General features: G+C 48.2%; 1 protein-coding gene across 1 annotated transcript in view; it reads right to left on the bottom strand.

Annotated features, from left to right (window-relative positions):
- Window positions 1-69: 69 nt before the first annotated feature.
- Window positions 70-23,474, bottom strand: part of LOC135504942 (SH3 and multiple ankyrin repeat domains protein 2-like) — a 59,137-nt gene continuing 35,732 nt past the window's right edge. Inside the window, 20 exon segments of the mRNA XM_064923891.1 lie at window positions 70-2,546; window positions 2,548-2,592; window positions 2,981-3,925; window positions 4,014-4,627; window positions 4,630-7,268; window positions 7,380-7,488; window positions 7,747-7,859; window positions 8,041-8,097; window positions 8,195-8,221; window positions 8,446-8,454; window positions 8,825-8,905; window positions 9,060-9,198; window positions 9,524-9,648; window positions 9,856-9,938; window positions 19,013-19,091; window positions 19,494-19,607; window positions 19,706-19,860; window positions 21,684-21,826; window positions 22,019-22,203; window positions 23,214-23,280. Of these exon segments, the coding sequence (XP_064779963.1) occupies window positions 2,480-2,546; window positions 2,548-2,592; window positions 2,981-3,925; window positions 4,014-4,627; window positions 4,630-7,268; window positions 7,380-7,488; window positions 7,747-7,859; window positions 8,041-8,097; window positions 8,195-8,221; window positions 8,446-8,454; window positions 8,825-8,905; window positions 9,060-9,198; window positions 9,524-9,648; window positions 9,856-9,938; window positions 19,013-19,091; window positions 19,494-19,607; window positions 19,706-19,860; window positions 21,684-21,826; window positions 22,019-22,203; window positions 23,214-23,280 (5,796 nt within the window). The 3' untranslated portion in view covers window positions 70-2,479.

Below are 23,474 nucleotides of genomic sequence, written 5' to 3' on the forward strand. Positions count from 1 at the left end.
AGGGCAGTCTAGATTGGATCTTTATGTGAACCTAGAAGCCTTGGATTCAGAGAGGGAAAAAAATATCAATAAGAGTTCAATAGTTTATTCAGCATTTATTTCAACACCTTAGTTATAACTCTATCATATCAGTATATTTCTGCATTTCATTTTGAACATAACTTCATAAATACCTCTTATCGCTGCATACATTTGCTCATACTGTAAATAGTCATCATATGTTAATTTACTAGTCCTAAAATACTCTTTAAAACATAGGACCTAATGCTTCCTACACTACCGCTCAATCATTTCCGTCGGAAGGTTGTTGAAAGGCAACAACCCTAAAGAAGTGAAGGGTGTGTTTTGATGTGTAGGATTTTCACAGGGAGGATGCAGTGGGTAATGGTAGAACAAGTCGAGCAGTATAGAAAGCATTTACCGAAACAATAAATAAAGAGAAAACAAAACAAGTAGCTTCAAATCATTTCTCACACTATTTGGAAGACAGAGATTCTGTAGTGTTATTTTTTTTAAAATTATATATATATTTTTTTACATATACCTAATGATTAATGTAATAATTGTTTTAAAATTATACTATAATTTATGTTTTTGTTGTCGTCGTTATCATACTCGTCATTATCACTATATCATATAGGCCTATAAAGGATGTGTACAGAGTTTGAGTGTATTCCTCATCTTACAGTGCATCTCACTGAAGGCAATAGCAAAAAAGGAACCTAAAAGAGCCTGTGTGTGTGTGTCTCTGTGTGTGTCTCTGTGTGTGCGTCTCTGTGTGTGCGTCTCTGTGTGTGCGTCTCTGTGTGTGTCTCTGTGTGTGCGTCTCTGTGTGTGCGTCTCTGTGTGTGCGTCTCTGTGTGTGCGTCTCTGTGTGTGCGTCTCTGTGTGTGCGTCTCTGTGTGTGCGTCTCTGTGTGTGCGTCTCTGTGTGTGCGTCTCTGTGTGTGTCTCTGTGTGTGTGTCTCTGTGTGTGTCTCTGTGTGTGCGTCTCTGTGTGTGTGTCTCTGTGTGTGTGTCTCTGTGTGTGTGTCTCTGTGTGTGTCTGAAAGTGTTCTTCTGAAATGTGTGGATGTGAAAAAGTTCTCTCTTGAGATACTAGAGAGGAGTTTATGAAATAGGGCAAAGTTAGGATTGTCAACTGGTGCAAAATATACATCTCTACATTTTCGGGAACCGTTAGAAAACTGGCGTTGAGTTGTGGAGAAGGCATATGAGAGAGGGACAGAGGGTGGGGAAAGGATCATGAGTAACCAGGCAGGCTGACAAATAGATCGACACAAACAGACACACACTCACAGAGGGAGAAGGCCTAGGGAACCAGACATATCGTATAGACTGACAGACACGTAGTAAAAGCCCTTTTTTTTGTTGATCGCTGCACCTGTGTGTGTGTGTGAAAGTCGACATGGGACAAAAGACGCTCACATCTCTGGTACAGTCGTAAACATCGTCATCATGAATGAATGACAAACAGCTTTTGTAGTGTAAAATGACATGAGTTCATAAGCAAACCCAGAGTCATGGCTGTGGACTCAGGAAAAAAACAAACCAACATTTGAATCTCCTCTGTACCTCTCCTACATACTCCGGACGGCCTTTCTAAAGATAATAACTATCATAGTAAAAATGACAAATTACGACTATATGTTTTGAATATTTTTTGAGTATTCGTCGTTACACACAGATCTGGATGGTTAACTATCAATAATACTCTGACCCGTTTTAAATGAATGATTGCAATCAGCACTTGGTACGAAACAAATTAATGATTTGGATCTGTGAATCCATTTTTACATGTAAGCTATATTGTTACTCAGAGTTAGTAAAATAAGTAGAAAGCTTGTTGGGAAATCACTAGGGAATTAGGGCATAAACTAACCTCAGTATAAAAAGTCCACTATTTTACTTTTTTTTTTTTTTTTTTTTTTTTTTTTTTTTTTTTTTACTGTTTACTTTAACTTAAAATGTCATGTACTTTTCCATTTTAGGACCATATTCGGACTTTTAGACATTCCAACAACAGCTTCCCATCCCATGCTCTAATGTGCGTCAGAGTTTGCGCATTCATTTCAGGATAAGAAAAGGGCCTGTATTGTTTGTTAGAGGTACCCAACCACCACCTTTAGTATATCCATGGGCTTACCATCTCTGTATGGGTAGCAGCATTACAATCTCAAGATTCTTGTTAGCATTTCTCCCAGTACTGTAACCGCCAGGCAGCAGATGGAGTGTGAGAATCACAAGTCAAATGTCTGTGTGTCTGTGTGTGTGTGTGTGTCTGTGTGTCCGTGTGTGTGTGTGTCTGTGTCCATGTGTTCATTAAAAGCCTATTTATCAGTAGTTGTACAGTGGGTGTAAATAGACAATTGTCCTCCACTCATAACAAATCTCTCCTGGTGTGTTTAAGCCTTTTCCGTCGTGATCCTTTACGCCATTTGTCCAGCTCACAGTCTGTGTCCAATGGTCTTCTATAGAACTCATCTCGGTCTGTGTGTTTCTCTGTCTTTCTCTGAGCCCTGAGTCACCTCATCTTTCACTCTCTGCCTGTGGCTCAGGGGAGGGGCTAGGGTCATGCATGGGAGAGAACAGCCTGAGGAAAGAGGGAGGGGGGTAAATCAAGAAATAAGAATAAATAGAAAATGAAAAGTAGTGAAGGTAGTCAATTAAATGATAGAGAGAAATACATGTAGAGAGAGAGAGCGAGAGAGAGAGGGAGAGAGGGAGAGAGAGAGGGAGAGAGGGAGAGAGAGAGGGAGAGAGAGGGAGAGAGATGGAATAACTTAGCAAATGAACTCTAAGGATAAATGCTTAATGGCTAAAAAGGGAAGGGGGATGGACTCATCTGGCTCGCAGGGAAGGAAAGAGGCACTTGTCTTTCCTTCTCCATCCGGTCCTTTTTTCTCCCTCTTTATTTCCACTTGCCCCCTGGCTGACATGTTGCCTCTGTCTGTGCATTGACTCTGCCGTTCTTCCCTCACCTGTCAGTCAGTTTCTTCAGCGCTCTCTCGATGTTCATGCGGTGGCCGACGCGCGTCACCCCCAGGTCCAGGAAGTCATCCTTGGTGAGGGAAGGCAAGTGGGAGCCGTCGATCTCGTTATCCAGGAAACGTTCCCTGTGCTCCCCCAGGTTCAAGTAGGAAAGCCAGTCGGCCACGTCCCACTTGGTCCAGTAGGACAGAGGCTTGATGGCGAAGGGCTTGGCTGGGGGAGGAGGGGTGAGGTGGGGGTAGTTGAGGCAGGATGGAGAGGGGGGCAGGTGCATGGAGGGTGAGGATGCGCCGGAGAGTAACTGGGTGGGGGAGAGGGAGCGGGAGACCAAGAGGGTGCTGGGAGGTTGTGGGGTTGTGGGAAAGAGAGGAGAGGTGGAGGGGTTGTAGGGGTCTCCTAGGGTGTGACCTGGGGATGAGAGCGTTAGGGGAACGGGGAACTCAAAGGGGGTGTTGTAGACAGGGGTGCTGGGGAGGATGGGGAGGGAGGAGGGTCTGGGAGGGGCGGGGCTGGGGCAGTTTGTGGAGTAGATGAGGGGGCTGGGGGCACGCCGGCGGGACATAGATGACCTCAGCTCTGGACCAGGGGTACACTGGAAGTCAAAAATCTTGGCTCCACGGTACTTAGTGCGATGTTTGGGGGATGTGGGATAGGGTGAGTACGTGGGGGAGAGAGGAGGGTGGGATTGAGAGGGGGAGTAAGTGGGGGAGAGAGGAGGGTGGGAGGAGTGAGAGGGGGAGGCGGGCATCTGGGGAGAGGGGGAGTGGATCCAGTTAGGCTGGAGTGAGGGCTGGTGGGATGGCGAGCCGGACGGGGTGGCAGTGAGATTGGGGGTGAAGATTGATGGGCGATGCTGTGGGGAGGAGGTGGGTAAGGGGGAAGTGGAGTGACCTGTGGGGGGGCTCTGAAATGAGGCAGAGAAATCCCCTGAATATCTGAAAGAGAAGATATAAGGGATTACTGTACTCAGTAGGCAGTGCCGTGGAATCACTGAGTGAAACCCTGAAAGAACAACAGCCTCACCTTTGCATTGTGGGCGACCTCGGATTAATGGGACTCGGACCTCGCATCTCAGACTGACTCCAGTCCTCCGTGCTCTTATTGCTCATCTGTTGCAGTTTGGAGCTCAGCTCGTTGATGATGCTGGCCTTTACTCCCGATAGGGGTGAGTGCAGCCTGCGCCCCTCCACAGACATCCCACCCCCGCCTCGCTCCAGGCCCTGCCCCGGGTCGACCCCCTCGCTCCAGGACAAGGGTCTTGGCTCCAGGGTGTTGGGCCGCTCAAGACAGGCGGCCAGGGTGGAACCGAAGCTGTCCTCCATCTTGGGTCGACTCTGTCTGCGTTGTTTCCTCTCGTCCGCTGCTCCTCCCTCTCCTCTCCTGGCCTCCTCCTCTGGGTTGGCCTGTCTCTGGGGGTGTTGTGGGACGCTCTGGCAGGGCGGATTGGTGCTTGCCTGTCGACGCAACGCTTCCCTTGTGTCCTTGATGCCCCCCTCTTTGTACTGCATCGTCTTTGGATACACAGGGGGGTTGGCCGTGTGTTTGGCATGGTGCAATTCAAACGTTTGCCCACCTGAGTAAGTCAAGTAAGGATCCGGGTGCTCGCCGCCCACTCTCTCCCCTTCCGCTCCTCCTCCTCCTCCCCTCTCTCTCCCTTCAGTCTGCTCACTCCCAGCGTTTCCAGATGGTGGTCGCTGCTACTGTCCAGCTCCTCAATCCCAGAGTCCACCACCGTCTCTGTCTGCCAGTCTCCAGTCTTCATCCTGGACGGTTGGTGGTCGCCTGCCTTGTCAACAGCACTGACGGTGGTTCTGGGGGCGGTCCCAGCTACGTTGTAGTCTGAAGACGGCGCAGAGGTGGTGGTACTGGTGGCGGCAGCGGTCACGGTCATCGTGGTGGCGTAAGTCACAGTCGTAGTGAGGGTGGCCGCGCCTCGGTCCTGTGCCAAGGTCATCGGGGGAACAGGGGCCCCTGTATTAGCGGGGTTAACCGGTACGCTGGGGCCACTGGAGAAGGGGTGTGCATGGGACATGGGCTGGGGTCTGTGGAGTGAGGGGGCGGGTAAAACGGAGGCGACTGTGGCGGCGGAGGAACGGGGGAATATTTGGGGCGAGGTGAGGGAGGGAGACAGAGCTGACTGGGTGAGGTTGGCCACCTCGCTGTCGTAGGACGTGAGGCTTGAGGCAGCAGAGTCCCCAGTCTGGGGGGAAGGGAGGGGGGCGTTGGAGATGAAGCCTCCTGGTGGAGGTACTTTAGGGGAGGGGAGGGGGGGCGGCGGGGGTGGCGGGGGTGGCAAGGCAAGAGGGGCGTGTTGAGCTGAGTGTTGATGCTGTTGAGAGTATCCCCTTTGCAGTTCTCTCTGGCCTTGGCCGTTGGCAAACTGCAAGGGAGGGGGTAGGGGGTCAACAAAGACAAACTCATCATCTATGTCTATGGAGGGGGTGGGCGGTGGAAGCACCATGAGCCCCAGTCCCACTCCTCCCTCTCCCTCATCTTCATGTGGGTGGGCTGGGGCTGCGGGTAGGCGGTATTGGGGGATGTAGCTAGAGTTTGCACTGCTCTCCATCTGTAGGAACGAGGGTCTGCGGGGTGCAGGCTGAGGCGGCGGGCCGGGCGGCTGCATGGGCGTGCCAGGTGGCTCCCTGTCTCTAGGACTCTGTTGATAATACTGGGTCTGGTACTGGTTGGTTCTGTCCTCTGAAAAGCGAACTCTGAGGCCCTCTCTTGCTCCGGCCGCCTGGTCCCTCTCCACTCTCTCCCCTCCCCCTTCACCTCCCAAGCGTAATATCCTGGGTGACAGCGGGCGGCTCAGGGAGGCGGGGGAGGTAGTGGCGGGGAACAAGGACGGAGTGGGGGATGGGAGAGAGGTAGGAAATGCCCCCACGCTGGACATCTGCCGGCCAAAGTGCCGCTCCTCCCGCCGGGTCCTCCGGTCATCCTTGAGGGCCCTTTCCCGTGCAGCCAGCGCCAGGCCCAGAGGGGATGAGGGGTCAAGGACCTTCCCAGTCAGAGGGTGGATGAAGGTGGTGGCTGGAGAGCCTGGGCCGTAGTTGGAGGGAGCGGACTTGGGCTGGCCGTCCTGACCCATCACAGGGGAGTGGTACTCAGGCAGCCCGAAGGCAGGGGGCATGCTGCTGGCGTAGTGGACGTAATTGTCCCCAGAGAACATGCCCTCGTCGATGGACTTGGAGGGGCGGAGGCGGGGGGTGGGCACATCCATCCCCTGTAGGGGCTGGGTCCATACCCCTCCACCTCCCCCCGCCTCCCCTTGGATGTCCTCTTCGGAGGAGAGGAAGAAGGAAGCACTCTTCCTCCTCATGTCACGGAAACGTTCCCGGTCCCGGCGCGCTGCCCCCACGAAGGCCCCCCTGAACTGGTTGGTGAAGTCCAGATTCTCCAGGTTTGGGGGCAGCTGGGGGGTGACAGTCGAAGGGGGCATGGCGGAAGAGACAGGGGGCTGGGGTGGTAAGGGGGACACAGGGGAAGGCAGGACGGGAGTAGTGGGGGTGTCGGGGGAGGCGGATGTGGATGCGGAGGTAGGGTCACCTGTGTCGGGAGGCGGATGCTCGGCATCTACGCTGCTGCCCTGGCTGCTGCGGCCACTGCCGCTACTGGTGGAGGGGGCCTTGACGATGATGGTGGGGATGGGGATGGAGCTCTTCTCTTTGGCTCCTGAGCGCTTACCCCCTTGGCCTTGCCCCCCTCGGTGGTGCCTGCTGAGCCCACCTTCCACTGTGGTCTGCTTTACTAGAGGGCCCCTCCCGCCCTTCCTGCCTCCCCCACCCCTGCCTGCCCCTCCGCCCCTCTCCCGGGTCGCCACTTGCTGCTGGGGTTGCTGCTGCTGGGGTTGCTGTTGAGTTTTGGGAGCTGCACTCGTGGGTGGAGTAGCACTACTGTAGCCCCTCCTCAACACCCCCATTTTGCCCCCTCCTCTCTTCGTCCCCTCTGGGGGCTCCCCTGTGTATTGTCCTCCTCCTCTCCGGAGGGTCGGGGCCATGCCGTGCTGTTGATTGGCCCCGCCAGGGCCTCCCCTGTCCCAGCCTGCCTGGGTGGCGTGGACTGCCTGCTGCTGGGTGAGGAGGGCCTGGGCCTGGGCCTGGGCCTGGGAGGATGGAGGTTGGGGGGCAGACTGCTCCCCCCTCCAAACAGTATGGGGGTCAGCAGATAAGGGGGGTTCCGGGGCGGATGTGTTGGGGGGAGGGGGGATGTCCTCTGACAGACTACGGGCCAGTTTCATGGCCGGGTTATGGAGGTACTGCCTCTCCTCCTCCATCACACCTGAAACAGGGACACACAGAGATAAACAGACTATCGGGTTGGAAAACAGTTAACAAACAGTCAGAATGTAGCTTTTTGGACAGTCATAGCAATAATATCTGTAGGACTTACCAATAGATTTCTGTCGCAGCATTACTCCATGAGGCTGGCCGGGGGGATATTGACCCTGGTTGTAACCAAACCCAGGCGGCATCACACCAACCAACTGGTCATGACTTGGCTTTAGGTGTTGCAAGACACACAATGGAGGAAGATGCACAGGGAGAGATGCCCGAGAACGGGAGGAAGTGATGCCGCATTAAAAGTGCATTGGCAGTAAAAGGGATATATAGTGTAATATGGAGGAAGCAATAAGTTCATATCCTGTTCTGTGAGGTTTCTTTCACATCGTTACAGACACAAGCACTGAATTGAGGGTAGGATCCCCAGGGCCTGCAGGTACAGTCATAGTAAGGTAATGTCAAGAATGATGCACTACCTCATTGGGGGCGATGCTCTTGGTTCGGTCTCTCTTCCCTCCGTGACCCCGCTGTCCCTGTCCGTCTGATGTGATTGTGTGCTGAGCCGCCGCCAGGATCTCATCCAGTTTATCTGAAAGACGGAGGGCGATAGAGCGACAGAGCGAGGAGAGGGTGAGAAATAAAAGATATAAGAGAGGGAAGAGAGAGATCAAAAGCGTAAGACGATTGAAAGCGGCGGCACATTATTGTCACCCAGTTCAAAGATAGCCCTTTTGGAAACACAAAGGGGGGGGGCAGAGGTCAGATCTTACTCAGTGCCATTTGATAGACTGTCCTCTTCTTATCAGGCACCTGGGAGGACTCGTACTCTGGAAAACAGAGGTGATATATTCTCAGGACCCGAGCAGACTGATTTTGAATGGAGGCTTAAGGGCTGATTAAGGTAATGATTAGAGAGATATTCACCTGCTTTCTTTTTCCATGGAGAGGCAGCTGCAGCATAATTAGAGACAAGAAGGTTATCACATTATGCTATAACAGGACACTGAGACTGCTATTATAGGCATCTCTGTAGCATCACAAAATAACATGAATGAATACAGTACATTTTGTACATTAACACTGATGATGACTCTGATGACGGGATGGTGATAATGATGGTGAGGAGGAAGATGACGACCATGACAATGACGTCACACAACTCAACCTTTCCCCACCTTTCTCCACTGTTAGTCGTCCATTGGATTTAGCAGAAAAAAAGAAGACATTGAGCAGAGGTTATGTGCATAACGTAGAGCTTCCACAACGTGAATGACTTCACTGTATCTACATCTTACCTAGTGTTTATACATTCACTTGAAGGATGACATTTATCCCCACAGTCCTCCTCATTAAGTCATTGGCAATTAAAACATGAAATCTTACCTACACCCCGAAACATCCAAGCTTCCCTGCATCAACTCACTTCATATTTAATGGACTTTTTCAATTAACGTTGTTTTCTATGGGTCAGAATTCTAACGTGAACAATCCTTTTCTTCTCCTTTTCTCCCTGCTTTTTATGCTTCCCAGCCCCTTCTTCTTCTATTGTCTTACCCATGTCTTCCAGCTCTGATGTCATTGATTTAGAGCGCAGGGCAATGGCAGGAGGAGTCAGCCTCTTAGCCTGCTGGGGGACTGCCAAGGGACAAGGACCAAACAAACTTACTGCTTACTGCTGTATTATAAACATACACACAGTAGCTGTTACGGTATTGCGAACAAGCATTATTATTACTAAGTTTTAAACATGAATTGTATACATTACAGAGAACAAACTAAAAAAGTATACCTTTCTTCCTGAGGTTGGTCTCCTCCATCTCCGGGTTGCGGGCCACCATGACAACCTTGACCATCAGAGCGTTGCCACCTTGTCTGATCATGTTGACCACCTGCCTGTGGCCCACCTTCACTACATTCTGACCATTAACCTAAGCACACACACACACACACACACACACACACACACACACACACACACACACACACACACACACACACACACACACACACACACACACACACACACACACACACACACACACACACACACACACACACACACACACACACATAACACTGGCTGTCAACAACACTAAACTGTCACACTGCACTCAACACGATACAAGTTCAAACTCCAACAAATTAACAAATTAACAAATGTACAATTTGATAGTGATTACAAAAGTTGGACCCACGTTGATTACCAGGCCTGCATAAACTGTCAGGGTGACAAGCTTTTCCAGGGATCCATACCTCAATAAGGAAGTCCCCCATCCTTAAACCAGCCCTCCAGGCCACACCCCCCTCATCCACAGACTCCAGGTACTGCAGCGCGGGAAATGCTGGGGTCGGAGTGAACTCCTCTATAGGAGTCTGGGCTGCGGAGAGAACAAGTCAAGAACAAGAGGATGTCAAGAACAAGAGGATGAGGGAGATTTGAGAGAAGTAATAAAATAGTGTCAAAGTAGGGGGAGAAAGGAGGCCGAGAGATGCTATGGAAGAATTGGGTGAGAGAGGAAGTGCAAGGAGTGAAAGTGAAATAACAGAAGAGTAGAGGTATTTCGGAAGGGGGGGCTCGCACTCACCTTTGGCTCCCCGAAGCACAAAGCCAAAGCCCTCATTGTCTTTCTTCTGCAGGAGCACTGTCTTCTCCTTAATGATGTAGTCACTGAGAGATAATAAGGGGGGGGGGGGGTGAGAGAGTGCAAGCTACATGACTTCTTTAGCAGCAGAAGGTCTAATTGTCATGCAAATAAAGCATTTCTGAATCTGGGAGACAGCTATACTGCATCGCATTATGAAATCACACTGCACCAAAAGATGGGAAGGGGGGGTTGAGGCATGTCATACCAAGACCACCACCGTACAAAGACACCCGACAACCAGGGTAGAGTTGATGTCATGACTGGCAAGGATTGAGTGCACCGGAGAGACCTCTACATAATCCAGCATAATGCTGACTAGCACCAGGAAGCACATGGGAATGTACATGGAAACGGCTGCAGAGACTCTTCACTGTTAGTAATTAGAACTTCTGAATGCACCTGTAATGCTGCACGAGCTTTCCTCAAGCATTCACCGCACCAGCTATCTTGGCTACCACTCATCGCCACATGTTTCTTTTCTTCTCAATTGATGATTGACATGGCCGTGTTGTTATGAGATGGTAGGAGTAGTGTTATGGAGCGGGAGCCAGAGTTGTCCATGCTGTTTCATTGCTCCATTACCGTGTCTGGAACTCCTGTTCATTGTCAGATTTACGGATGCATTACAGCAGTTTTGCCTCATGTAGAGAGCTCCAATGTATACTGTAGCCTCACACTCCACAGTACCCATATAATGTACTGTACTATAACAACAGTGTCTCCAATTCATTTGAGGTCTCCATCCTAGACAGCCCGGCCGGGTCTCAATTCGCACTGTTTTCCGAGCTCAGCTCATACTGTTGACTCTGGCTCCACAGCCGTATACAACAACAGGGTCTCCATCTCCGTTCGTTTAAGGTCTCAATTCTACGCAGCCGGCCTCAACTCACGCTGTCTTGTAGCTCCATTAGGATGTCTGGCTCTTTGGTCGCTGTGTGACCTGTGGTTGAGTCCGCTGGTTTGAAATCCCAGGAGCTAATTCCGGGTTCTGCTTTTCTCTGCATTAGCTGCTCGACTAAACTCAAACTGACGGCGGTGCCGCCGATCGACTGCTGACTGTGCAAACCCACCCGGGTACCACATGACTGGGGACAGGGAGTCTTTGCTTTATTGGGAGTTGCTGAACTTGGTGTGAGCAGGCAGAAGCCCGGAAGCCATTGCAAAGTTGTAGACTCAACTTTTAACTTCGCGTGCAAGAGGTCTACAGTTTGCGCCGTCCCTTTCCATCCGTCGCTTGTGCTCTGTCATACTGTCAACGTTAGTGTTTCGCCAACGCAAAAAAAAAAAAGACGCCTTCCATCCATCTGCTGTTCACGCCTCGTTCCCTTTCTCTCACCCTGACTCCTTCGCGCGTTCCCTCTCAAAGGATCAAATCGACATGCAGCAGTGTGTTCAAACGGCTGGTTGCAATCCACTACTGTCTGGGAACGCTATCGTTCTATCCCCGAGGCAATAGAGGTGTAGCTCTGATGCTGTGGATCTTTGAAATAGTCCACCATTTAACCCTCTCGCTCCTGTTCGCTCTGTCCCTGCTGTTCAGGAAAGAACCTTAAATGTGCATGAGTGTTTTCACGTAACATGAATTCCCCATTGGCCAGTGCTCACAGTATGACACTCACATATTACAGTAGCCTACAGTATTACAGTAGCCTACAGTATTACAGTGGGCTACATTATTACAGTAGCCTACAGTATTACAGGAGTCTACAGTACTACAGGAGCCTACATTATTACAGTAGCCTACAGTATTACAGTAGCCTACATTATTACAGGAGTCTACAGTATTACAGGAGTCTACAGTATTACAGTAGGCTACATTATTACAGGAGTCTACAGTATTACAGGAGTCTACAGTATTACAGGAGTCTACAGTATTACGGTAGCCTACATTATTACAGGAGTCTACAGTATTACAGTAGCCTATATTATTACAGTAGCCTACAGTATTACAGGAGTCTACAGTATTACAGTAGGCTACATTATTACAGGAGTCTACATTATTACAGTAGGCTACATTATTACAGTAGCCTACAGTATTACAGGAGTCTACAGTATTACAGTAGCCTACATTATTACAGTAGTCTACAGTATTACAGTAGCCTACAGTATTACAGGAGTCTACAGTATTACAGGAGTCTACAGTATTACAGTAGCCTACAGTATTACAGGAGTCTACAGTATTACAGTAGCCTACATTATTACAGGAGTCTACAGTATTACAGTAGCCTACATTATTACAGGAGTCTACAGTATTACAGTAGGCTACATTATTACAGGAGTCTACATTATTACAGTAGCCTAAAGTGTTATCATGTACCCTCCCTCCTGACTCATCCTCTGTAGCCTCCACAATTATACAGACGAAGCAGCATGTTAGTCATACACACTCATCTTCTACCTTTAACACAGGAGGTTGGTGGCTCCTTAATTGGGGAGGACGAGCTCATGGTAAACGGCTGGAGCGAAATGAGTGGAACTGTATCAAAAACAGCAAACACATGGTTTTCAGGTGTTTCAAGCCATTCCATTTGCTCCCGTCCAGCCATTATTATGAGCCGTCCTCCCCTCAGCAGCCTCCACTGACATTTCCATACATACAATGAAACCATGAGACACAATGACACATAAATGCAGCCAAAACCCAGGGACAGAGACACAGATGAACTAGTCCCAAGACGACCCTCAACCACACTGTGACTACGCTCACACCAGTTTACACAGTCAAATGAAGGAAACCACAAACAAACCACTGTGTCCTCTGTCCCTTTCTATACAAGACTTTCATCCTGTATGTCAGTGGTACCAACACAGATGCACATTTATGAAACACAAAATGCATGTCACACACAATTCATGAGACATGGCAATATATACCGTAGCTATAAAAATCCACCTACCCAACAGGAATCTATGATACCATGAATGAGAGAAATAAATCATTTGAAACGGTGAGACAAAATGAACGAAACACACACCGGCTGACATTACTAGAAATGCATTTACAAAATGCTCTCAGATCACATTCAGAAATACACAAGAGGAGAAACAGAGATAAACACGCTGCAGTCAGAGCCTACGGTACATTCAATAGCCACTTCCATCACACACAAACGTTCGCACACACAGGAAAAAGATGATTCAACACACACACACACACACACGCACATATGTACACAGACACACATGCACAAATTCAATACATAGCCTTTCACATCCACGGCCTTTCTGTTGCATCTACCTCTCCCCTCTCTCCATTGTCCTCTCCTCACATCCATAGCCAGGCAATGAATGAGGAAACAGCCTCTACCTGTAAATGAACCACACGCTTCTGTTTCTGGGGCCCAGTGACGGCCACGAAGAAGAGAGGGAGAGAGAGCGAGACAGATCTCTCTCTCTGCATCCCCCCATTGCCACCCCCCCTTCTCTCCTCCACCCCCTCCTCTCCCTCCGCCTCCCGGTACTCCAGCGAGAGCACAGCCAGAGAGAGCCGCGAGAGTGGAGGAGAGGAGGAGAGAGGAGAGAGAGAGAGAGCGACTGAGCGCTGGCCTAGCATGTCTACACCCTGCCTGCTTGAGACAGAGCGAAAGAGGGGGAGAGAGAGAGAGAGAGAGGGTGGGAAAGAGGGAGGGAGAGTGAAAGGGAGAGCGACAGAGATGGTTCTCCGCGACAGGGAGAGAGAGCGCAAGAGAGTGGAGGGAGTGAACGGTGGATTTGAGAGTGGTGGTTTAGCATGGAAGAGAGAGAAAAGAGGTAATTTTGCGGTTGGGGGAAGTGGGGGGTGGATATAATGTGAGGGGAGACGGGGTAACAGGAAGCAGGGATGGTGTGTTTATTTGAACGTCCACTGACTTGCTTCTGGCAGATTCGCAAACAGCTGATTTCCACTCCAGAGAGATTTCCAAAATACACACTACCCCATGAACAGAACAGCACTCACACCATTCACGTTCAAACCAAACCCACTCAAAATTCTCATTGACATTATCCCAAGCACAGAAAATGCAGTGGGCAGCAGCGGCCATACATATGCAGCTGGATCCGTCTCAAAACGCCACTGTATTACAATAGGCCACATAATCACTACCACTGTACTGCACACATCCTCCATGCACTCTCCGTCTCCCTCTTCACACAGACGTCATTCACCGTCTGAGTCACTGGCCATTGTTCACATTGCCAAATACCAGTGAACCTTTATTAAGCTGATTGACTTTGTGACTGATAATGAGAGCTTCTTAGCGTACGGCTAATGTCAGCTACACACTGTCAATCCAAAACGCCGGGGGGCATGGAGTCCCTCCTCACACTTGCCGATGGACCGAAACGAACGCTCATCACCTCCAAATCCCCATGACTCATCATCGGGACGTTGTGCCGCACGCTCACACGCGTAGAAACACACAGACAAACACACATACACACAGAGCACTGTTAGCCCTCATGATGCACCGCACAACTGCAGCTTCCTAGGTCTGGGCTGCAGATTGACGCTAGCGGATTAGACAGATGCAATAGAAGGGTTGGCTGACAACGTCACGAAAATGATGCGTGCGCATCAATGTGGCCAGAAGGCGTGCATTGTTACAATTGTGAACGGTCAAATTGCTAGCAACAAGCTGCCTTTTGGGGAATCGTAGTTGGTTCTTTTCAGCTCGTTGTATCTTGTTTTGAGGTGTTTTGACTGATGTCATGTCTATGCTAATACGGCAAACATTTGCTAGTTAACTAACCAATAACTGTATCAATGTATTTGAGAGACAACAAGTGCTCATTGTGCAAATGTATTCAAGTTTTAAAGGCCATTTGGAGACTAAATTTAGTTTACATATTGTTAACAGTCTAAGCCAACCTCATTTGTTGCTAAACAACGAACCCGTCTATGGGGGAGAAGGGAAACCATTGTCCACATTTTGCCATTATTTTTAACAGGAAAAATAGACAGGGGACTGGAAGGGCAAATTCGGTGGGGCGATGAGTCATGTGAGCGAGGACAACACAAGTTGGGCTCCTCTTGGCAAAGATGATCAAGGAAGTGTCAAAGAAGGGCCAAGGAAGGGTCGAGGGAGAGCCAAGGAAGAGTCGAGGGAGAGCCAAGGATGAGTCAAGGGAGAGCCAAGGCAGAGTCGAGGGAGAGCCAAGGAAGAGTCGAGGGCGAGCCAAGGAAGAGCCGAGGGCGAGCCAAGGACGAGCCGAGGGAGAGCCAAGGAAGGGCCGAGTGAAAGCCAAGGAAGAGTCGAGGGACAGCCAAGGAAGAGCCGAGGGAGAGCCAAGGAAGAGTCGAGGGACAGCCAAGGAAGAGCCGAGGGAGAGCCAAGGAAGGGCCGAGGGAGAGCCAAGGACGAGCCGAGTGAGAGCCAAGGAAGAGCCGAGTGAGAGCCAAGGAAGAGTCGAGGGCGAGCCAAGGAAGGGCCGAGGGAGAGCCAAGGAAGAGCCGAGTGAAAGCCAAGGAAAAGCCGAGGGAGAGCCAAGGAAGAGCCGAGGGAGAGCCAAGGAAGAGTCGAGGGAGAGCCAAGGAGGAGTCGAGGGCGAGCCGAGGAAGAGTCGAGGGAGAGCCGAGGAAGGGTCGAGGGCGAGCCAAGGAAGAGTAGAGGGAGAGCCAAGGAGGAGTCGAGGGCGAGCCAAGGAAGAGCCGAGGGAGAGCCAAGGAAGAGCCGAGGGAGAGCCAAGGAAGAGCCGAGGGAGAGCCAAGGAAGAGCCGAGTGAGAGCCAAGGAAGGGTCGAGGGCGAGCCAAGGAAGAGTCGAGGGAGAGCCAAGGAAGAGCCGAGGGAGAGCCAAGGAAGAGTCGAGAGCGAGCCAAGGAAGGGCCGAGGGAGAGCCAAGGAAGATCCGAGGGAGAGCCAAGGAAGAGCCGAGGGAGAGCCAAGGAAGAGCCGAGTGAGAGCCAAGGAAGAGTTGAGGGAGAGCCAAGGAAGCGTCGAGGGAGAGCCAAGGAAGAGCCGAGAGAGAGCCAAGAAGGAGTTGAGAGCGAGCCAAGGAAGAGCCGAGGGAGAGCCGAGGAAGAGCCGAGGGAGAGCCAAGGAAGAGCCGAGGGAGAGCCAAGGAAGAGCCGAGTGAGAGCCAAGGAAGAGCCGAGGGAGAGCCAAGGAAGAGCCGAGTGAGAGCCAAGGAAGAGTTGAGGGAGAGCCAAGGAAGCGTCGAGGGAGAGCCAAGGAAGCGTCGAGGGAGAGCCAAGGAAGAGCCGAGAGAGAGCCAAGAAAGAGTTGAGAGCGAGCCAAGGAAGAGCCGAGGGAGAGCCAAGGAAGAGCCGAGGGAGAGCCAAGGAAAAGCCGAGTGAGATCCAAGGAAGAGCCGAGTGAGAGCCAAGGAAGAGTTGAGGGCGAGCCAAGGAAGAGCCGAGGAGAGCCAAGGAAGAGTCGACGGCGAGCCAAGGAAGGGTCGAGGGAGAGCCAAGGAAAAGTCGAGGGAGAGCCAAGGAAAAGTCGAGGGAGAGCCAAGGAAGAGTCGAGGGAGAGCCAAGGAAGAGTCGAGGGAGAGCCAAGGAAGAGTCGAGGGAGAGTCAAGGAAGAGTTGAGGGAGAGCCAAGGAAGAGTCGAGGGCGAGCCAAGGAAGGGCCGAGGGAGAGCCAAGGAAGAGTTGAGGGAGAGCCAAGGAAGAGCCAAGGGAGAGCCAAGGAAGAGTCGAGGGAGAGCCAAGGAGGAGTCGAGGGCGAGCCAAGGAAGGGCCGAGGGAGAGCCAAGGAAGGGTCGAGGGCGAGCCAAGGAAGCGTCAATGGAGAGCCAAGGAGGAGTCGAGGGCGAGCCAAGGAAGAGCTGAGGGAGAGCCAAGGAAGAGCCAAGGAAGAGCCAAGGAAGAGCCGAGGGAGAGCTAAGGAAATGAATCAGGTGTGCTTCTCTGAGGATACAACAAAAATGTGTGCTGTTAGGGGTACTCGAGGACTGGAGTTGGGAAACACTGTGCTAGATGTACATATTACTGCACTGTTGGAGCTAGGCACACAAGCATTTCGCTACACCGCAATAACATCTGCTATATATGTGTATGCGACAAATAAAATTTGATTTGAAGAAATGGAATTGACCCGACGTGTCTAGTTCAGTGGCTTTAGCACTAGCATGGTCTAAATACAGCTGATACACGCACACACACGCGCACACACACACACACACACACACACACACACACACACACACACACACACACACACACACACACACACACACACACACACACACACACACACACACACACACACACACACACACACACACACACACACACACACACTCACTCACTCACTCACTCCAATTCTCAACCCAGAAACACACGCCTCAGAAACACAAACAAATTAGCTGTCAACAGACACAAGACACACATAAAACCACAGGTTGGCATTTATTGAAATGACTCAGGTATTGGAGGTAGCTCTGCAGAGTGGTCACTCGCTGGCACATCCACAAAGTCTTAAACCTAACCCTAACCTTAACCACACCGCTAACCATAATGCCTAAACCTTAAATGACAAAAAGCACATTTTTGTTTTTATGAATTTTTACGAAATAGCCAATTTTGACTTTGCAGCTGGCCCATCTAGCGGAAACCGCTTAGGGCAAGACAGCGCTAAAACATTAGCATGGGTTTACTAAGTAAATCATGACTAATATTACTGTATGTTTTCTACTCAGAATTAAATGGGCTACAGAGCACGATTAGTGCTGGGCATTCAATGTTAGCATAGTTAGCTAGTGATTTCCCCTAGCCCCTAGGCTTCTGTTTCTTCACTACGTCTCTACTCCTGCCTTCAGAAAGTATTCACACCCATTAACTTTCTCCAAATTCTGATGAGTTGCAGTCTGAATTTAAAGGTGCAATATGCAGAAATCGCTCCTCCATTTCCTGGTTTCTAAAATTGTAATAGTTCGTCTAATTTCAGATTATGTGACAAAACAAGCAGCCATTGTGAAGAGAATCATAGCGCCATCTTAACCATTGACCTACACACAATACCCAATAAAGTCAATGTGGAATTATGTTTCTAGAAATGTGGTATAAAAAATATAAAGCTGAAATGTCTTGAGTCAATAAGTATTCAACTCCTTTGTTATGGCAAGCCTAAATACATTCAGGAGTAACAATTTGTTTAACAAGTCACATAATAAGTTGCATAGACTCACTGTGTGTGCAATAATAGAGTTTAACATGATTTTTGAGTGACTACATCATCTTTGACCTAAATGACAGAGTGAAAAGATGTACGACTGTACAGAATAAAACGATTCCAAAACATGAATCCTGTTTGCAATAAGGCACTAAAGTAAAACTGCAAAAAATGTGGCAAAGAAATTAACTTTATGTCCTGAATATAAAGCGTTATGTTTGGGGCAAATCCAACACAACACATCACTGAGTACCACTCTTCATATTTTCAAGCATGGTGGTGGCTGCATCATGTTATGTGTATGCTTGTCATCGGCAAGGACTATGGAGTTTTTTGGAGTTAAAAATAAATGGAATAGAGCTAAGTGCAGGCAAAATCCTAGAGGAAAACCTGGTTCATTCTGCTTACATTCAGACACTGGGAGACAAATGTACCTTTCGGCAGGACAATAATCTAAAATACAAGGTTGCCACATATACACTGAGTTGCTTACCAAGACAACATTGAATGTTCCTGAGTGGCCTAGTTACACCTTTGACTTTAAATCGGCTTGAAAATCTATGGCAAGACTTGAAAATGGCTGTGTAGAAATGATCAACAACCAACTTGATAGAGCTTGAAGAATTTTACAGCTGTAATCACTGCCAAAGGTGATTCTAACATGTATCGACTCAGGGGTGTGAATAAGTTAAGGAGATATTTCTGTATTTAATTTCAATTTCAATAAATTAGCAAAAATGTCGAAAAACATGTTTTCACTTTGTCATAATGTATGTCATATTTAGATGGATGAGATATATAATTGTTTTTATCCATTTTGAATTTAGGCTGTAACACAACAAAATGTGAAGTAAGTTAAGGGGTATGAATACATTCTGAAAGAACTGTAACTTGGTGACCATGGTGACCATGTTTCTCAGGGGTCAAAATGAGGTCATTCATCCCTACATCTAGTCTTTGAGGAGCAACACATGACAAGCTTTTATCAATTCCAGTCTTACCTGGGGCCATCCACACCATCATATGCTCCCACGGTAACATTACGAAACAGCTTCCTCTTGGCTTTCTCACTGCGTGTCTCTGGAACACAAAGAGTTCATGTGTCACAATTCTATTGATGTGTGTTTTGTGTGTCTTTGTGTTCCCCTATTGGTTTATTCCGTGTGTCTTTGTATACTTTGTATTCCAGTACATCTCTGAAACACACTATGATCAAGTTGTTTGTGGTGGTGTCATTACTGTTACTGGGTGGGTGTGATACATGGCCTACTGCTTGTAAACATTGTGAGGATGTCCTGCAGTCAATAAGAACGCTGGGAACTGAATGATGGTAAAAGGAGTCATTCAGTAAATGCGGGCCTAGCATCTGTAGATGGATTTTGGTTGTTGTTTGTCTGAGCTGATGTAATGCGAGTGGAGATAGTGACTTGGTCTGAACACATACATTATTTGGTTTCTATGAGGTTGGTAATGTTGTCTCACCTGATCGATTGTCCTTAATGGGAGGACCCACCTCCTCCACATAGTCTGAGGGGAACCAGCCTGTACGACCCTTCACTGTGCCCTCCCAAAACCCCCCCTCTCCCACACTCAACACTGAGGGGAGAGGGAGAAAAGAGAAGAGTGGTGAATCAAAACTTTACAATCAACACAATGCATTCCAAAAAACCCACTCCTCTCTGAATCTCACTTACCTTTGACTTTGTCTCCTTTGCTGATGCTAAGCTCTTTGTCTCCGTGGGCAGTGTAAGCCCTCGTAGCCACGTACACTCGCCCTGGAACCGCACTGTACATACGCCTCATCTGACCCCCAGCTGACCCCCCACCACCACCCGTTGTTGAGGTCGCACTGCAAGACAAAAGACAGAGCGGGACAGAGTAAGAATTTGTGTTAGTGTGTAGCGGAACAACACCTGGTGACACCAATAGCTGAGAGGGAATTTAAATGACTTAGGAGTCATGCCAGTGGTTTACACTATTAGAATAAAACGTTTTGAAGCTTCAAAGTTGGTAAGACAACCGAGGATGTAAAAACACAATATTTTGCATTTTCACATTATTTTATAAATTGAGTTACATACAGTTGAAGTCGGAAGTTTATATGCACCTTAGCCAAATGCATTTAAACTCAGTTTTTCACAATTCCTGACATGTAATCCTAATAAAGATTGCCTGTCTTAGGTCAGTTATTTTATCATCACTTTATTTCAAGAATAATAGTAGAGAGAATTATTTATTTCAGCTTTTATTTCTTTCGTCACATTCCCAGTGGGTCAGAAGTTTACTTACACTCAATTAGTATTTGGTAGCATTGCCTTTAAATTGTTTGACTTGGGTCAAACGTTTCGGGTAGCCTTCCACAAGCTTCCCACAATAAGTTGGGTGAATTTGGTCCATTCCTCCTGACAGAGCTGATGGAACTGAGTCAGGTTTGTAGGCCTACTTGCTCGCACATGTTTTTTTCAGTTCTGCCCACAAATGTTCTATAGGATTGAGGTCAGGGCTTTGTGAAGGCCACTCCAATACCTTGACCTTGTTGTCCTTAAGCCATTTTGCCACAACTTTGGAAGTATGCTTGGGGTCATTGTCCATTTGGAAGACCCATTTGTGACCAAGCTTTAACTTCCTGACTGATGTCTTGAGATGTTGCTTCAATATATTCACATAATTTTAATTCCTCATAATGGCATGTATTTTGTGAAGTGCACCAGTCCCTCCTGCAGCAAAGCACCTCCACAACATGATACTGCCACCCATGTGCTTAAAGGTCGGGATGGTGTTCTTCGGCTTACAAGCCTCCCCCTTTTGCCTCCAAACATAACGATGGTCATTATGGCCAAACAGTTCTATTTTTGTTTCATCAGACCAGAGGGCATTTCTCCAAAAAGTATGATCTTTGTCCCCATGTGCTGTTGCAAACCATAGTCTGGCTCTTTTATGGAGGTTTTGGAGCAGTGGCTTCTTCCTTGCTGACCGGCCTTTCAGGTTATGTCGATATAGGATTCATCTTACGTGGATATAGATACTCTTGTACCCGTTTCCTCCAGCATCTTCACAAGGTCCTTTGCTGTTGTTCTGGGATTGATTTGCACTTTTCGCACCAAAGTACATTAATCTCTAGGAGACAGAACGCGTCTCCTTCCTGAGCGGTATGATGGCTGCGTGGTCCCATGGTGTTTATACTTGCGTACTATTGTTTGAACAGATGACCGTGGTACCTTCAGGCATTTGGAAATTGCTCCCAAGGATGTTTTTTTTCTGAGGTCTTGGCTGATTTCGTTTGATTTTCCCATGATGTCAAGCAAAGAGGCACTAAGTTTGAATGTAGGCCTTGAAACACATCCACAGGTAAACCTCCAATTGAGACAAATGATGTCAATTAGCCTATCAGAAGCTTCTAAAGTCATGACATAATTATCTGGAATTTTCCAAGCTGTTCAAAGCAGAGTCAACTTACTGTATGTAAACTTATGACCCACTGGAATTGTGATACAGTGAATTATAAGTGAAATAATCTGTCTGTAAACAATTGTTGGAAATTACTTGTGCGATGCACAAAGTAGATGTCCTAACCGACTTGCCAAAACTATAGTTTGTCACCAAGAAATTTGTGGAGTGGTTGAAAAACAACTTCAACTGTATGTACGGTCACTCCCTCCACTATGTCCTCACCCCTGTCTGCCGCGCTGTGGTTTGCTGTGATGCCTCTCCTCTGTGTCACTCTGTCCTCCTCCTCCTCCTCTTCCTCGTGATGGGGAGCGGGTACGGGCCCTGGGACTGCTGGAGCTCCTCACACCTACAGAGGCCCTGCGACCCTAGGGTGAGAGGGGAACAAACAATTACACAAACACACACACACTGATTATATAAATACATAGGCTGAATGATGTAATTGTGTTGACACTTACACAAACCCAAACTCACAAATCGTTAACTAAAAGTATCTTAGAGCATAGCTCCCCAATAAACAATTCCCCACTGCATCTCCATACTGTGCCCCTCAGTACCTGTCCAGGGATGGGATTGGATCTAGCAGCCTTGTTGGGCAGGGCCATGGTATCAGGCAGGGTCATGCTGTTATCACTGTTAGCACGCAGGAGGGGGTGGGGGTGAGGGTGAGCCATGAGGAGAGGGATTGCGCGTGCACTCTCTCCTCTTTTGGGAGCATACTTTGGGAATTCCAGAAAGGGCACTGAGAAAAGAGAGTGACAGGAAGGTGGGAGAGCAGTGAGGTTAGTGCAAGAGGGGGAGAGAAAGAGGGAGGGAATATTGTGAGAGTGTGAACGATTACCAACCAGACTCAAGTGATTCGGATGAAAAGACAATACATAAGCAACACGGATGGACTTGAACACCCACACACACAACCCTGAAACTGGGCAAGCAATCATCAAAAGGATCACTTGAGGTAAAAGGGATACTTTGGGATTTTGGCAATGAAGCCATTTATGTACTTCCCCAGAGTCAGGTGAACTCATGGATACCGTTTTTATGTCTCTGCATCCAGTATGAAGGAAGTTAGAGGTAGTTTTGCGGGCCAAAGTTAACTAGCACAATAACTGGAAGTCTATAGTCTATGGTAACAGCTAGCTGTTGGGGCAGCAGGTAGCCTAGTGGTTAGAGCGTTGGGTCAGTAACCGAAAGGCTGCTAGATCAAATCTGAGCTGACAAGTTAGAAATGAAGTTCTGACGTTCTGCCTCTGAACAAGGCAGTTAACCCACTGTTCCCTGGTAGAACGTCATTGTAAATAAAAATGTGTTCTTAACTGACTTGCCTAGTTAAAAAAACAAACATCTGTTACCATAGACTCCCAGTCATTCAGCTAACACCAGTTAGCAAATTCCTTTGAAACAGCACATAAATGGTATCCACAAGTTTAGGCCACCTCTGAACCAACACCGTGCTTTCAGAAACAAAATAGTTTGCAAAATGTCTAGGGATTAACCTCTATTCTGATCCAATGCACCGCAAACAAATACTATCTACCAGTGTGATAAAACAACTTAATAAGATGACAAAAGACAACATATATTGTGAGTCAAAGGTTGATTGAGGAAGCAGGACATTCATACCAAATGATGCACTGAAAGGTGTTTTATAGCAGACAGAACAAAATAAATATAGTAGACACTCATTCATCAAAACACACTATCAATCACTCCCGAATCTGAAGATAACCCAAGTGGAGGAACAAAACTTACCTACATCTGCATCTCTGTGATTTTTGATGATTTCCCCGATTTCAAAATGGCCTGACATTACTGCTACCTTTAAAATACAAACACATGTAGACACACAATTACATGCAACTGTGCAACACAATACATGCTCCATGTACAGGAACAATTCTACAAAAACACAGAATTTGATAAATGCTTTGCAAATAATACATTTAAAACAAGTAACTGATTATTAACTCAATAGTTTATTTACCTATTTATTTTATTTATTTTGATTTCACC

This window comes from Oncorhynchus masou, chromosome 18 (genome assembly GCF_036934945.1).
Source record: "Oncorhynchus masou masou isolate Uvic2021 chromosome 18, UVic_Omas_1.1, whole genome shotgun sequence".
NCBI lineage: Eukaryota > Metazoa > Chordata > Actinopteri > Salmoniformes > Salmonidae > Oncorhynchus > Oncorhynchus masou.